The sequence below is a fragment of the Oncorhynchus kisutch genome, linkage group LG23 (genome assembly GCF_002021735.2).
Source record: "Oncorhynchus kisutch isolate 150728-3 linkage group LG23, Okis_V2, whole genome shotgun sequence".
NCBI lineage: Eukaryota > Metazoa > Chordata > Actinopteri > Salmoniformes > Salmonidae > Oncorhynchus > Oncorhynchus kisutch.
Window position 1 is genome coordinate 22,031,436 of NC_034196.2, and position 15,465 is coordinate 22,046,900.

Consider the following 15,465-nt stretch of genomic DNA (forward strand, 5'->3'; position numbering starts at 1 on the left):
CAAATGATAATGGAGGGGGTGAGAGACGGGTAAGTAGAGGGAGAGGGGAAAGGGAGACAAGCCAAATGATAATGGAGGGGGTGAGAGATGGGTAAGTAGAGGGAGAGGGGAAAGGGAGACAAGCCAAATGATAATGGAGGGGGTGAGAGACGGGTAAGTAGAGGGAGAGGAAGAGAGAGAGAAAGAAAATAAAGATAGTGGCAAATTTGAGACAATGTAGATTGAGATTACTGTAATAGAAAGATGCGAGAAAGTTAATGTAGCATTGTCTATTGGACTGAATCCAATACACATCTGAGAAACAACTAAATGTCTGTTTGCTCTGTGGGCTTTCACTCACCTCTGTTGGAAGGCTCTGATTGGCTCCGTTCTCTAGCAGAAACTTTACTACATCTAAGTGGTTCTCTTGTGCAGCCATGTATAGGGGACTGAAGCCTTTCTGTAAGGAATAGGCACATGGCGCATGGTTACCAGCAACACACACAAATATACAAGCACACAAACACCCCCCCCCCCTTCCCAGGTAACAGTAATGTGCAGTACAATGTCCCAGATGACTCACCTGTGACTGGCAATTGACGTTGGCTCCATAGTTGACAAGCTCAGCCACCACTCTCTCCTGGCCTGCCAACGCAGCGATATGGAGGGCAGTGTTCCCTTTCTGGAGGTGACCGACACACATACACAAACATTGTTTCATTAAGGTTGTGAATGACTGGCATTAGTGCCACATTAAACAAGGCTGGAGTGACATGACACAGGAACACAGGGAGCTACACACACACACACACACACACACACACACACACACACACACACACACACACACACACACACACACACACACATACATACAGGGAGCAGAGAGCAGCCTAATGACCAAAATCTCTATTTAAAAAGCTTCATTAACGAAACACAGCTCAGAGTTATGACTTATTAGATATATATGTGTTAGATTAAACTAGATATATGTTTACAGGCCAATCAAATGAGCGGAAAATGTCATAAGCATGTGTTTAAGCTTATAATCCATGTGGTGGATCCTGTCTGTAAACAGCCTGTTATATATCTCGCTGGTGAATATCTCAATCAGAAGTCAGAGGTAGGTGCTATGCATCTGTTCTGTGGTACAGTATGTGAGTGGAGTCCTGGTAAGCAGTGAGCAGTGTGTGAGTAGTACCTTAGTTGTGGTCTCCAGGACAATGCCAGCGTGTAGTAGCCCCAGGACCATCTTGACGTGGCCTTCTTTCGAGGCCAGATGCAAACCGTTGAGCCCATTCTGCAGTGACAGCAGTGGAAATCAGCAGTGACCACACAGAACCATCAGAACAAATCGTCAGCCTACAGAGCGAGCTCTAATAAAATCTGACAGCCTTTTAATCCATCTATAACATGGATTTCTGAGCAGTAGATATACAGTACTAAGAATAACAAGCAGAGAAACTCAACCCACAGTGGTTACAGAAGCAGCACGGAAATATTTCAGAAGATTAACAACCTTAAGACTGTTTCAGTTGGGTCTCAAAGGAAGCAGAGAGCATGGATTTATTTCAGGCTTGTCTGGGTGTACAGCTGCAGAATCAGACAGTCTAACAGTACAGTCTGTGCATTTCTCTGCTCTGTCAGCCTGCAGTACCGTGACTGGCCACAGTCTGCAAAGCACACTGGTCCCTCTCCTGCCCTCAAACTGCAGTGTCACTCAATTCACGTGGATAACACACTCACTGGGGAGACAAACACACATGCACGCATGCGCAAATGCACACACACGCAAACAAGTGTGTGAATCACCGATGTGTTTCTGTGAGCTTGCTGGAGTCTGTTGAATTGTAGATAGGGCAGGGGCAGGTTGGCAGGCTGACATGTAAAACCCTGAATCCTTTTAGCATAGCTATATGCTCTACTTCAACTCCAATCCAAATTTTAACACATACAGTATACAAAACATAGAAAATGTGTATGTTTACATACACACATCACATACCCACATACAGTGCATTCATAAAGTATTCAGACCCCTTGACTTTTCCCACATTTTGTTATGTTACAACGTTATTCTAAAATGGATAGTTTTTTCCCCCTCATCAATCTACACACAATACCCCATAATGACAAAGCAAAAACTGGTATTTAGACATTTTTACAAATGTATTCAAAATTTAAAAACTAAATATCACATTTACATAAGAATTCAGACCCTTTACTCAGTACTTTGTCGAAGCACCTTTGGCAGTGATTACAGCTTTGAGTCTTCATGGGTATGACACTACAAGCTTGGCATACCTGTATTTGGGGATTTCTCCCATTCTTCTCTGCAGATCCTCTCAAACTCTGTCAGGTTGGATGGGGAGTATTGCTGCACAGCTATTTTCAGGTCTCTCCAGAGATGTTATTGTAGATTGGGTTCAAGTCCGGGCTCTGGCTGAGCCACTTAAGGACATACAGAGACTTGTCCCGAAGCCACTCCAGCGTTGTCTTGACTGTGTGCTTATGGTCGTTGTCCTGTTGGAAAGTAAACCTTCGCCCCAGTCTGAGGTAGGCTTTTATCAAGGATCTCTCTGTATTTTTATCCGTTCATCTGTCCCTCAATCCTGACTAGTCTCCCAGTCAGCATCCCCACAGCATGATGCTACCACCACCGTGCTTCACCGTCGGGATGTTGCGAAGTTTCTTCCAGACGTGACTCTTGGCATTCAGGCCAAAGTGTTCCATCTTGGTCTCATCAGACCAGACAAGCTTGTTTCTCATGGTCTGAGAGTCCTTTAGGTGACTTTTGGCAAATTCCAAGCGGGCCGTCAAGTGCTTTTTACTGAGGAGTGGCTTCCTTCTGGCCACTCTACCATAAAGGCCTGATTGTTGGGGTGCTGCGGAGATGGTTGTCCTTCTGGAAGGTTCTCGCATCTCCACAGAGGAAGTCTGGAGCTCGGTCAGAGTGACTATCGGGTTCTTGGTCACCTCCCTGACTAAGGCCCTTCTCCGCCAATTGCTCTAGAAAGAGTCTTGGTGGTTCCAAACTTCTTCCATTTAAGAATGATGGAGGCCACGGTGTTCTTGGGGACCTTCAATGCTGCAGAAATGTTTTGGTACATTTCCCCAGATCTGTGCCTCGACACAATCCTGTCTTGGAGCTCTAAGGACAATTCCTTCGACCTCATGGCTTGGTTTTTGCTCGGGCATTGCACTTTCAACTGGGACCTTATATAGACAGGTGTGTGCCTTCCCAAATTGTGTCCAATCAATTGAATTTACCACAGGTGGACTCCAATGAAGTTGTAGAAATGGTCACGATCGTCGTAATGAGCGGAGGCCATAAAAATCATCAAGGACATCAACCACCCGAGCCACTGCCTGTTCACCCCGCTATCATCCAGAAGGCAAGGTCAGTACAGGTGCATCAAAGCTGGGACCGAGAGACTGAAAAACAGCCGCTATCTCAAGGCCATCAGACTGTTAAACAGCCACCACTAACATTGAGTGGCTGCTGCCAACACACTGACTCAACTCCAGCCACTTTAATAATGGGAATTGATAGGAAATGATGTAAAATATATCACTAGCCACTTTAAACAATGCTACCTAATATAATGTTTACATACCCTACATTATTCATCTCATATGTATATGTATATACTGTACTCTATATCATCTACTGCATCTTTATGTAATACATGTATCACTAGCCACTTTAACTATGCCACTTTGTTTACATACTCATCTCATATGTATATACTGCACTCAATACCATCTACTGTATCTTGCCTATGCCGCTCTGTACCATCACTCACTCATATATCTTTATGTACATATTCTTTATCCCCTTACACTTGTGTCTATAAGGTAGTAGTTTTGGAATTGTTAGCTAGATTACTTGTTGGTTATTACTGCATTGTCGGAACTAGAAGCACAAGCATTTCGCTACACTTGCATTAACATCTGCTAACCATGTGTATGTGACAAATAAAATTTGATTTGATTTGATTTGATAAACACAAACAATATCCCACAAAACACAGGTGGGGAAATGGCTACCAAAATATGATCCCCAATCAGAGGCAACGATAAATAGCTGCCTCTAATTGGGAACCATATTAGCACCAACATAGAAATAGACATACTAGAACACCCCCTAGTCACGCCCTGACCTACTACACCATAGTAGGTGTACCTGAAGCCAAATAAGGAGGGTAGGGGGGGTGATTAGTGTCGGTGGAGGCTCCGGTGCAGGTCGTAGCCCCTGCCCAGACCCCGAACCCGGCCATGGCGCCGGGCTGAACACCGTGCCTGGACTGGGCATCGGCGCAAAGGAGGGCTCCGGGCATGGAGCTGGACTGGACGCCGTGCCTGGATTGGGCACCGGCGCAGAGGAAGGCTCCCTCCCTGTAGCAGGACTGGACGCCTTGCCTGGAAGCTCCGGACCGTTGACCATCAATTGGAGGTTCCGGATTGTTGACCGTCGCTGGAGGTTCCGGATTGTTGACCGTCGCTGGAGGTTCCGGACCTATGACCATCACTGGAGGTTCCGGACCGTTGACCGTCGCTGGAGGTTCCGGACCGTTGACGTCGCTGGAGTTTCCGGACCGTTGACCGTCGCTGGAGGTTCCGGACTGTTGACCGTCGCTGGAGGTTCCGAACTGTTGACCATCGCTGGAGGTTCCGGACTGTTGACCGTCGCTGGAGGTTCCGGACCGTTGACGTCGCTGGAGTTTCCGGACCATTGACCGTTGCTGGAGGTTCCAAACTGTTGACCGTCGCTGGAGGTTCCGGACTGTTGACCGTCGCTGGAGGTTCCGAACTGTTGACCATCGCTGGGGGTTCCGGACTGTTGACCGTCGCTGGAGGTTCCGGACTGTGAACCGTCGCCGGAAGCTCTGGACTGTGAACCGTCGCCGGAAGCTCTGGACTGTGAACCGTCCCCGGAAGCTCTGGACTGGGAACCATTGCCGGAAGCTCTGGACTGGGAACCATTGCCGGAAGCTCTGGACTGTGAATGCGCACTGGAGGCCTAGTGAGTGGATCCGGTACAGGTGGCACCGGACTGGTGACACGCACTTCAGGGCGAGTGCGGGGAGCTGGCAAAGGACATACCGGACTAGGGAGGCGCACTTGAGACCTGGTGCGTGGAGCCGGCACAGGTGGTACCGGACTGATGACACGCACTTCAGGGAGAGTGCGGGGAGCTAGCACAGGACTCACCAGACTGCTGACAGGCTCTTCAGGTCAGATGCCGTACAGAATACACCTACATAACATTTCTCTCATCTCTCTCTCTCCCAACTTCTCCATCGCCTCCCTGATGGTCTCTGACTCTTCCCAGGCTCCATGTGCCCCCCCTCAAGATTATAATCTTGGGGTTTCTTTGGCAGCGGACTGGCGACATGCTCTTCAGCCCCCCTGCGCTACAGCCTACTCCTTGCTAACCCCTCTCTCCGGTATCCTTCCTCACATTGTTCCATCGACTCCCAGGCGGGCTCGGGCACTCTCCTCGGCTTGACCGGCCACCCCTCGTGCCCCCCCCCCCAAAAAAAACCTTGGGGTTTCTGTGGCCGTGGTCACAGTGGTCGTCGCTGCCCTTCCATGCTCCTTGGCGACTCCCGCCAAGGAAGGGTCTCGTGTCCTCCCATGATTTCCTCCCATGTCCAAAACACCTTCTCCTCCATGGCACGTTGCTTGGTTCTTGCGTGGTGGGATATTCTGTCAGGATCGTTGTAATGAGTAGACCAAGGCGCAGCATGAGTATAGTTCCACATATTTTTAATCTCCGCGAAACAAACAAAGCAATAAAGAAACAACGAAACGTGAAGTCATGACGTGCACACAGGCAACTAAACACAAACAATATCCCACAAAACACAGGTGGAGAAATGGCTACCTACATATGATCCCCAATCAGAGGCAACGATAAACAGCTGCCTCTAATTGGGAACCATATTAGCACCAACATAGAAATAGACATACTAGAACAGCCCCTAGTCACGTGACAGAAACATCAAGGATGATGAATGCACCTGAGCTCAATTTTGATTCTCATAGCAAATGGTCTGAATACTTCTGTAAATCAGGTATCTGATTTTTATCTTTAATAAATTTGTAAAACATTTCAACTTTTTTTTTTGCTTTGTCATTATGGGGTTATGTGTGTAGATTGATGAGGGGAATTTAAAAAAAAAGATTTTAGAATAAGGCTGTAACATAACAGAATGTGGAAAAAGGGAAGGGGTCTGAATACTTTCCGAAAGCATACACACATGCAGCAATGAATGCACACTAAAGCACACATCCTCATTTGTATGATAGCTCTACCTCTGATTCTAGCCTTAGCCAGTAGTGGTATTATTATAGTGGCAGTATTATCTGGTGTAGAGATTGTGGAATTAGTTTTATTGTCGGCTTGGTGCCATGGTTGTTTCTGTGAATGGTGCTGAGGGGTTGCAGTAGCAGGCTGCAGGCTGTAAGCTTACAGAGTGGGTGTGCATTCCCCAAGCTGCCCTAAGTGGTTATGTGTACAAACTGAACTCCCTTCCATTCACCAAAGTACTGATGAAAAATACATAACAGATTCACTTCCACTTGAGCTAGCGTTCACTCACAAATGTAACACATCTGTATGTTCAAAACAGAAAATAAAACTACATGCTTAGCTATTCTTTACATGTGATGCTATTTAAACATTGTGCTTCTCTCATGATGCAACAAGGTGCTATGGGACAGATTGAGGAGCGGGGAGGAGAAGAGAGAGGGTCTGGATATATGGCTAATTATATATATTTCTTAATTAAGGTTGTGAATGACTGGCATTAGTGCCACAGTAAACACGGCTGGAGTAGCATGACACAGGAACACGGGGCAATGTGGTGACATGGTTATACATGCGTGTGCACACACACACACAGAGACAATGAACTAAACGTTTATCTAGGCAAGACTTGACTGTTAATGACTTTGGCCGAAAACAAATAATGTCATCTATAAAAACCTCATCTATAATATCACCTTCATAAAGTCTGATTAAATAAATGTTTTACGAGACAACACATTAACTCTCTTGCCTAGAGACCCTGTGTACCAGACAGTGACCTTGGGCAGCATGAGGAATCTCTGATGTACCTGATTGGATGTGTTGATGTCTATTTTATTCTTGATGTGGTCCAGAGCCTTGTCCAGGTTCCCTGAACGGGCCGCACGGAGGAAACTGGTGGCAGCATCCGCCTGGAGGGGAAGAGAACACAATCAGAGATAGACAATGACAAAGATAAAGATAGAGAGAGAGAGAGAAGATGTGAGAGACAGAACATTCGCCTGGTTGTACATTCCAGGGCTAACACGAGGCAAAAGAGTTCACATTAAACCAATTCTATTTTCTGAAAAAATGAAAAACATAGGCATAACAGTATAGAAGCTGCTTGGTCATCCATGGTCTACAATAGTAGGTCAGAGACATTCTTCAATATCAGTCTATTTTTCGAAACTACTCAGTATTCTGCTGTCTGAGAGTCTAAAAATGGCTGACAATCCAAAAGTGGTGCGGCTGCCCCTCACTAGGAGTTTGGCAGCTATCCATAGCAGAGAACATGCTGTCTGACTTATAAAGCCGCTGTGAAAGTGATGTGTTCACCTCTGCCACCATGATCAGCCAGACAGGGAGATTCTAACATGGCTGCCTAATACTGTAGACCAGAATAGAGTCTCCGCCTTGAGGACAGGTATGATATAGATTCTATACAGTGCACCTACTCACCTCCAGCCACACAGCTACAGAGGGTTTTTACATGGAACCAAAAAAGGTTATCCTATGGGAACCCTTTTGGAACCTTTTTTTCTAAGAGTGTAGAATACATTATCCTCTGCTCTTTGCTTCTCTTTCCCACCCATTTCTCTCTACCTCTCCCCTCTATCTCCTTCCTGTTTCTCCCTGCGACCCATCTCTCTGCATCCCTTTATCTACCTTCTCTTCTTTTCCTTGTGGCCTTAACATGCTCTCTCTCTCTCTCTCTCTCTCTCTCTCTCTCTCTCTCTCGTGTGCAATCCCAATGGGAGGGGGTGTAAGCTGCTCCTTTCTCCCACTCCCCCTCTCCTCGCTCTCTCTCTCTTCCTCAGTAATGTATGGATGATGGATCCAGGCTGAGGTCTTCCCAGCATAAAACTAACACTATGCAGTGTGTGTATTTTCATTCAGTCTCGGGTAATGTGTTAGATAAGCTGCTATTACCAAGATATAATGTGTCCTCCCTCACACACACTTAATTTGTACAATTGAAAATCTATAAAAATGTATTGCGCACACATGAGTACTGGAACATATTTCTGATATGTTTCAAACAGGAAGTAGAAATATAAACTCACCGGCCAGTTTATTAGGTAAATCACCCCGCTCATGAAAATGGATCGCTCCTACAGAGAGTGAGTCACGTGGCCGTGGCTTGCTATATAAAGCAGGCAGACAGCCATCGAAGCATTCAGTTACTGTTCGATTTAACATTAGAATGGGCAAAACAAGTGACCTAAGCGACTTGGAGCGTGGTATGATCGTTGGTGCCAGGTGCACCTAATCCAGCATCTCAGAAACAGCCTCCCTCCTGAGCTTTTTATGCACGACAACGTCTAGGGTTTATCGAGAATGGTGCGACAAATAAAAAAACATCCAGTCAGTGGCAGTCCTATGGGCGAAAAGAGAGAGAGGTCGAAGGAGAATGGCAAGAATCGTGTAAGTGAAAAGGCGGGACACAAACAGACATATAAACAGTGCAATACAACAGTGGTGTGCAGAACGGCATCTCTGAACGCACAACTCGTTGATCCTTGTCATGGATGGGCTATTGTAGAAGACGATCACACTGGGTTCCACTCCTATCAGCTAAAAACAAGAAGAAGCATCTCCAGTGGGCACGCGATCACCAACACTGGACAATTCAGGAGTGGAAAAACATTGCCTGGAACATGACAGCAAGTTCAGTTTACTTGAATGGCCTGCGCAGTCCCCAGACCTCAGCCCAATAGAGCATGTTTGGGATGAGAGAACGAACGGGCTGTTCACAGCATGAAAGTACCGCCGTCCAATGAGCAGCAACTGCATGATGCCATCGTGTCAGCATGGACCAACATCCTCGAGTAACATTTAAGACACCTTATAGAATGGCCCAAAAATTCAGAATGTTCTGGAGGCAACGAGCGGGTCCTAACTAGGTGTACCTAATAAACTGGCCGATGAGCGTATATTGGATTCACATCTGATATGCATGATCAGTTCCACCATTTTAAGTATTTTTCTATTATCTCATTCTGACCTACAGTAACTAAGGGGTAGCCTGAGAGTTAATATGATCTACAGTTGAAGATGGAAGTTTACATACACCTTAGCCAAATACATTTAAACTCAGTTTTTCACAGTTCCTGACATTAAATCCTAGTAAACATTCCCTGTCTTAGGTCAGTTAGGATCACCAATTTATTTTAAGAATGTGAAATGTCAGAATAATAGTAGAGAGAATTCATTATTTCAGCTTTTATTTCTATCATCACATTCTCAGTAGGTCAGAAGTTTACATACACTCAATTAGTATTTGGTAGCATTGTCTTTAACTTGTTTATCTTGGGTCAAACGTTTTGGGTAGCCTTCCACAAGCTTCCCACAATAAGTTGGGGGAATTTTGGCCCATTCCTCCTGATAGAGCTGGTGTAACTGAGTCAGGTTTGTAGGCCTCCTTGCTCGCACACGCTTTTTCAGTTCTGCCCACAAATGTTCTATGGGATTGAGGTCAGCGCTTTGTAATGGCCACTCCAATACCTTGACTTTGTTGTCCTTAAGCCATTTTGCAACAACTTTGGAAGTATTGAGGTCATTGTCCATTTGAAGACCCATTTGCGACAAAGCTTTAACTTCCTGTCATGCCCGTCGTTTAAATAAGTGGACCAAGGCGCAGCGTGAGTAGAGTTCCACATATTTATTACAGTGAACTTCCAAACAACAACAAAGATTAACGAACGTGCAAATACGTAGCGCACATAGACATTAACTCTAAACAATATCCCACATCGCAGGTGGGAAAAGGAACACACTAAGTATGATCCCCAATTAGAGGCAATGATATTCAGCTGCCTCCAATTGGGAACCATACTCACACACCAACATAGAACTAAAATAACTAGAAAACCCCCTAGTCACGCTCTGACCTATTACACCATAGAGAACCCAGAGTGCTCTCTATGGTCAGGGCGTGACACTTCCTGACTGATATCTTGAGATGTTGCTTCAATATATCAACATAATTTTCCTCCCTCATTATGCCATCTGTTTTGTGAAGTGCACCAGTCCCTCCTGCAGCAATACACCCCCACAACATGATGCTGCCACCCCCGTGCTTCACGGTTGGGATGATGTTCTTCGGCTTGCAAGCCTCCCCCTTTTTCCTCCGAACATAACGATGGTCATTATGGCCAAACAGTTCGATTTTTGAGGACATTTCTTCAAAAAGTGGAGTCCCCACGTTCAGTTGCAAACTGTAGTCTGGCTTTTTTATGACGGTTTTGGAGCAATGGCTTCTTCCTTGCTGAGCGGCCTTTCAGGTTATGTCGAAATAGGACTTGTTTTACTGTGGCTATAGATACTTTTGTACCTGTTTCCTCCAGCATCTTCGCAAGGTCCTTTGCTGTTGTTCTGGGATTGATTTGCACATTTCGCACCAAAGTACGTTCATCTTTACGAGACAGAATGCGTCTCTTTCCTGAGCGGTATGATGGCTGCATGGTCCCACGGTGTTTATACTTGCGTAATATTGTTTGTACAGATGAACGTGGTACCTTCAGGCGTTTGGAAATTGCTCCCAAGGATGAACCAGACTTGTGGAGGTCTACAATTTGTTGTTCTGAGGTCTTGACTGATTTCTTTTGATTTTCCCATGATGTCAAAATAAAGAGGCACTGAGTTTGAAGGTAGGCCTTGAAATGCATCCACAGGTATACCTCCAATCGACTCAAATGATGTCAATTAGCCTATCAGAAGCTTCTAAAGCCTTGACATAATTTTCTGGAATTTTACAAGCTGTTTAAAGGCACAGTCAACTTAGTGTATGTAAACTTCTGACCCACTGGAATTGTGATTCAATGAATTATAAGTGAAATAATCTGTCTGTAAACAATTTTTGGAAAAATTACTTGTGTCATGCACAAAGTAGATGTGCTAACCGACTTGTCAAAACTATAGATTGTGAACAAGACATTTATGAATTCGTTGAAAACCTAAGTGTACTTCTGACTTCAATTGTATGTTTTTTTAACACCTTGTCATCTTAGACCTCACCCTCTGTTCTGTGAGTTGACGGAGGACATTTGGAAGACTTATGTCACCGAGTCAAGGTTCCCCTGTAACAAACCAGTATTATACTACATGTAGGATGTTTTCACATGCGAAGCCTCATGCTGCAGCTCTGAGTGCCCATGCCAAATTGTCGGCAAATGTTCAGCATTTTTATGCTCCAATTTTCATTCTGCGGCCTTCGGCCATTTTTTTATGGGATTTCACAGCTGTTGATTGATACGATGGATGTTTCTGCTCCTTCTAAGTAGGCCATATGTGAGCAGAATACTGAGGATAATGTCTCCAGCCGAACGGCTCCCCCAGTCTCCATCAGTCTCTGAATGGATTGATAAGTGCATCTATGATCTTCAATGTGTGTTTCTTAACATGATTGTCTGAGGCAGGAGGGGGGGATAAGGGTCAATCAATGCTAGTGTTTGCCCATAATTGTGCTTGAAAGTGTGTGTGTGTGTGTGTGTGTGTGTGTGTGTGTGTGTGTGTGTGTGTGTGTGTGTGTGTGTGTGTGTGTGTGTGTGTGTGTGTGTGTGTGTGTGTGTGTGTTTTCATATATTCCTAGAAATGGAAATGACTGCAGAACTGCTTTGCAATCACAATCAGTCAACTGGTGCTTGTGCTTACGCTGTGAGGCACAAATCGATTTTCCTTCTCATGTCCCTCTCTCCATCCCTCTCTCCGCCTTCCCCGCCATCCCTTTCTCCATCCTCATTTCCATTCCCCTCTCCCGCTGTCTGTGTTATGCGGTCAGTTTAAATCAATGCATCCCAGCCCTGTCTGTTCATTTGTAATTGTCATATGCAGTCAGTGCGTCAATTTTACTCAGTAATTAGATCCTCAAGCCAAACATGGTGATTTACACTCAGCACGCCGCCTTCCCATCGCTCACGTGCCCACAGCCCTCTCTGTCTTTATCTCATTTTCCCTCTTGCGCTCTCTCTCATCTTCCCTGGCATGGCAGGCTCCCCGCCTCATTCTCTCACATCCTCCATCTCTCTTCCCTCCCTCCTTCTCTCCCTCCCTTCCCTGCTTTTCCTCAGATCACTGTGTCCCTCTTGGGTCATATTGATGTGATGCTGTGTAATCATGGTATGCTGCAGTATGGCGTGACATATCACAAGCATTCCTACAGTGACGGCCAGTAGAAGAGAGGAGGGTTGAGAGATCAGAGAGAGGACATGTCCGTGTTAACGCAGATTCAATTAAAGCCTTTAATCTCATATCTGTGGAGGAATCTAATACTGTATCATATCGCTGTGTTTAGCTGCTTGCTTCTCTCCAGTGCTATCACAATGCTCTGTAGTGTACGGGTGAGGCTGTGTGTGCATGTGTAGTCTTTACCTGTGCAGTACATACATCTGTCTGCCCTACCAAGGCCATTTATTTTCCTTCTAGAAGGAGGGTGTGTGCATATACAGGGCTCTAGTGGATTTTAATGGATTACGTCCATTTGGAAGAAAAAATGTATGTGATTCAAGGTGAGTGGATGTTAAGATGTGTACACTGCAGTGAGTGGGCTCTTAAAACAAATATCCTAAAGGGTCAAGTCAATGTCAGATGTTGAGGAATTCTTCACTTTTACTCAAACACACTCATACATAGGAGTGTTCGACAGGACAGAACACCCAGCAAACAAAATTGGTTCTGTGAAAGTTCCCAGAACATTCGTTAGGTCGCGGACATGTTCAAATAAGACAAACACTGTCCAGTCGTGGTGATGGTTATAGAATGTTTGTATAAAACATTTACCTGATGTTGCAAGAACGGTCCTAGAACACATTTAATCTGTTCTTTAAAGGTTCAAACATTATAATCATCAGCACAACTGGACAGTTTTGGGGTTATGAAAACATTTGCTGCGAACTAACAATTATTCTAGGAACTTTTACCGAACCAATTTTGGTTTGCTGGGAAAGCATTAATTACTTGGAGAACTTTGGGGGAACTTTGGGGGAATGTTCTGTGGTGGTTGTTACAGATGTTGTGTACAACATTTTACTGAATGTTAGGAGAATAATCAAAGAATATTTCTTTCTTTTTTTTATTGAAAAAAAAAATGTAGTTATCAAAAACATTCTCTGATAAAACCCTAACTAGAACTTAGCTAAAGTATCTTATCTTAGCCAATGTTCTGGGAATGTTCCCAGTTTGCTTGGCACACCCATAAAGAGTTATAAAACAGACATACATAAAGAGTGTCCACGTACGGTGAAGAACGCACAAATGTGCACCAAATAAACACCACATACTCTTGCACACCCACAGTGAAAAGAATTGTCCACCAAACACACATAAAGACAAACAAGTACTACATAAAAGGAGATAAAGAGAGGAAAGCGGTGAAAATAGATACATGGTATTGCAAAGAACCACCAAACCTAACTATACTGCCCAGCCACATCACAACAACAACACATAAGTTGTACAGAGAGTTCAAGAAACCACAAGAGATCACGAGAGGAAGATCCAAAGAAGAAGCAACGACACAAACCACGACCACATAGAGCTGCCACAGAGATATATAGAGAGAAAGTGTTGAAGTATACAGCGTGTGTATCGGATGATATTTACTCTGTCATCATAGTACCATATTCCCCGGGCTCGATTGGCCGACCTCTCAGAGCTCACACTACTGTCCTGATGGACAAGCCAGCGCTGAACCACATGAGCCTAGAAGACACATCAACACAAAGACAAGGCCTGTTAATGTGACACACATACAGGTACACACATACATACAAACAGATACCGTACGTAGACTGCATGACGTAGACTACATGTTAGTCTTGAAGACTCTTGATGAAGTCAAAGCCTTTTACTTTTAAGTGATTTACTGGCATGTAAAAACACACATAATAAGAACTACCACACTCAAACACAATTATAAAGTACACATGCACCATACCAGCTGACACAAGAATGAGTCTGTGGACACAGAGATGAAGCTTGCATGGAAATATGAATAAAACACACATTCATCTTTGTACATAACACATCTAAATCTAAAAGAGAAAAGCATATATATATATTTTTATATTCAAATGATTTTGATGTAAAAGGAATACACTTCCAAATACTGTATACAGTACACACACGCACACACACACACACACACACACACACACACACACACACACACACACGCACACGCACACGCACACGCACACGAACACACACACACACACACACACACACACACACACACACAATCCTACAACAAGACCACCTATTTTGTAACACAAAGAAAGAAACCAATAGACATCCATAAGCCTGGAAGACTCCCTAAAAGAGACACAAAGCATGCTAATGGAATCCATGCACCTTGGCAAAAAAATAACTAAATAACACCACCACACAACCAAAAAACACACCAAGCAATCATGAAGACACAGTCACACACTGTACAAGATGCATCCTAGATCAGCACTCCTACTCTGAGATACTTTGTGGATATGGGCCCAGGAGTCTCCAGGACTCCACTGGCCCTTGATGCGGCCAATTTAATGAACCAAGACTACAACAGCAGACAGCAGGTATTCCCAAACAGGGGTACCACAATGCCGTCGGGGGTCGCCAAATAAAAATGTGATTCACATTTTTAAAATAAATAAATAATAATAATCATCATTTTCAAACCGTACATTTACATTTTCCAACGGGGCCATACATTTGGGTGAGATTTTTTTCTCACTTGAGTAGCATCGTTTCACTGCCCAAAATAAAATTAAACCATCTACTGTTCAGCAAAATCACAACACAATGTCAAATACAGGTAGCCTAGTCAAATAATTAACAACCAATCACATGAACCGTTACTCTCTCGCGGGAAACCTTCACTCTTGCGCAGACATTTAGAAACGAAACATGACAATTAGAAAAATATTTTTGAGCGAGAATAAAGATGACTTTCGAGTAGTAAGACATGTATAAAAGCAACAGATACCATTAATAGGAAGGGTCCAGAAGAGTCTTATATGGTGAGCTACCGAGTGGCTAGGACAGGCAAGCCCCATACTATTGTGGAGGACGTAATTCTTCCAACTTCCGCGGATATGGCTGGGACAATGCTGCGGGAAAAGGCCAAAAAACTATACAGACATCAAACAACACTGTTATACGATGCATCAGTGACATGGCAGGAGATGTATTGAATCCATTTC

General features: G+C 44.4%; 1 protein-coding gene across 6 annotated transcripts in view; it reads right to left on the reverse strand.

The window, feature by feature from the left end:
* ank1b (ankyrin 1, erythrocytic b) overlaps positions 1 to 15,465 on the reverse strand; it is a 76,788-nt gene that overhangs the window by 24,646 nt on the left and 36,677 nt on the right. For all 6 annotated transcript variants that reach the window (XM_031802999.1, XM_031802997.1, XM_031802998.1 and 3 more), the window contains exons 2-5: positions 7,105 to 7,206; positions 1,181 to 1,279; positions 563 to 661; positions 341 to 439 (exon numbers count right to left, since the gene is read on the reverse strand). In XM_031802999.1, coding sequence (XP_031658859.1) covers positions 341 to 439; positions 563 to 661; positions 1,181 to 1,279; positions 7,105 to 7,206 — 399 coding nt within the window. The remainder of the gene's footprint in view (positions 1 to 340; positions 440 to 562; positions 662 to 1,180; positions 1,280 to 7,104; positions 7,207 to 15,465) is intronic.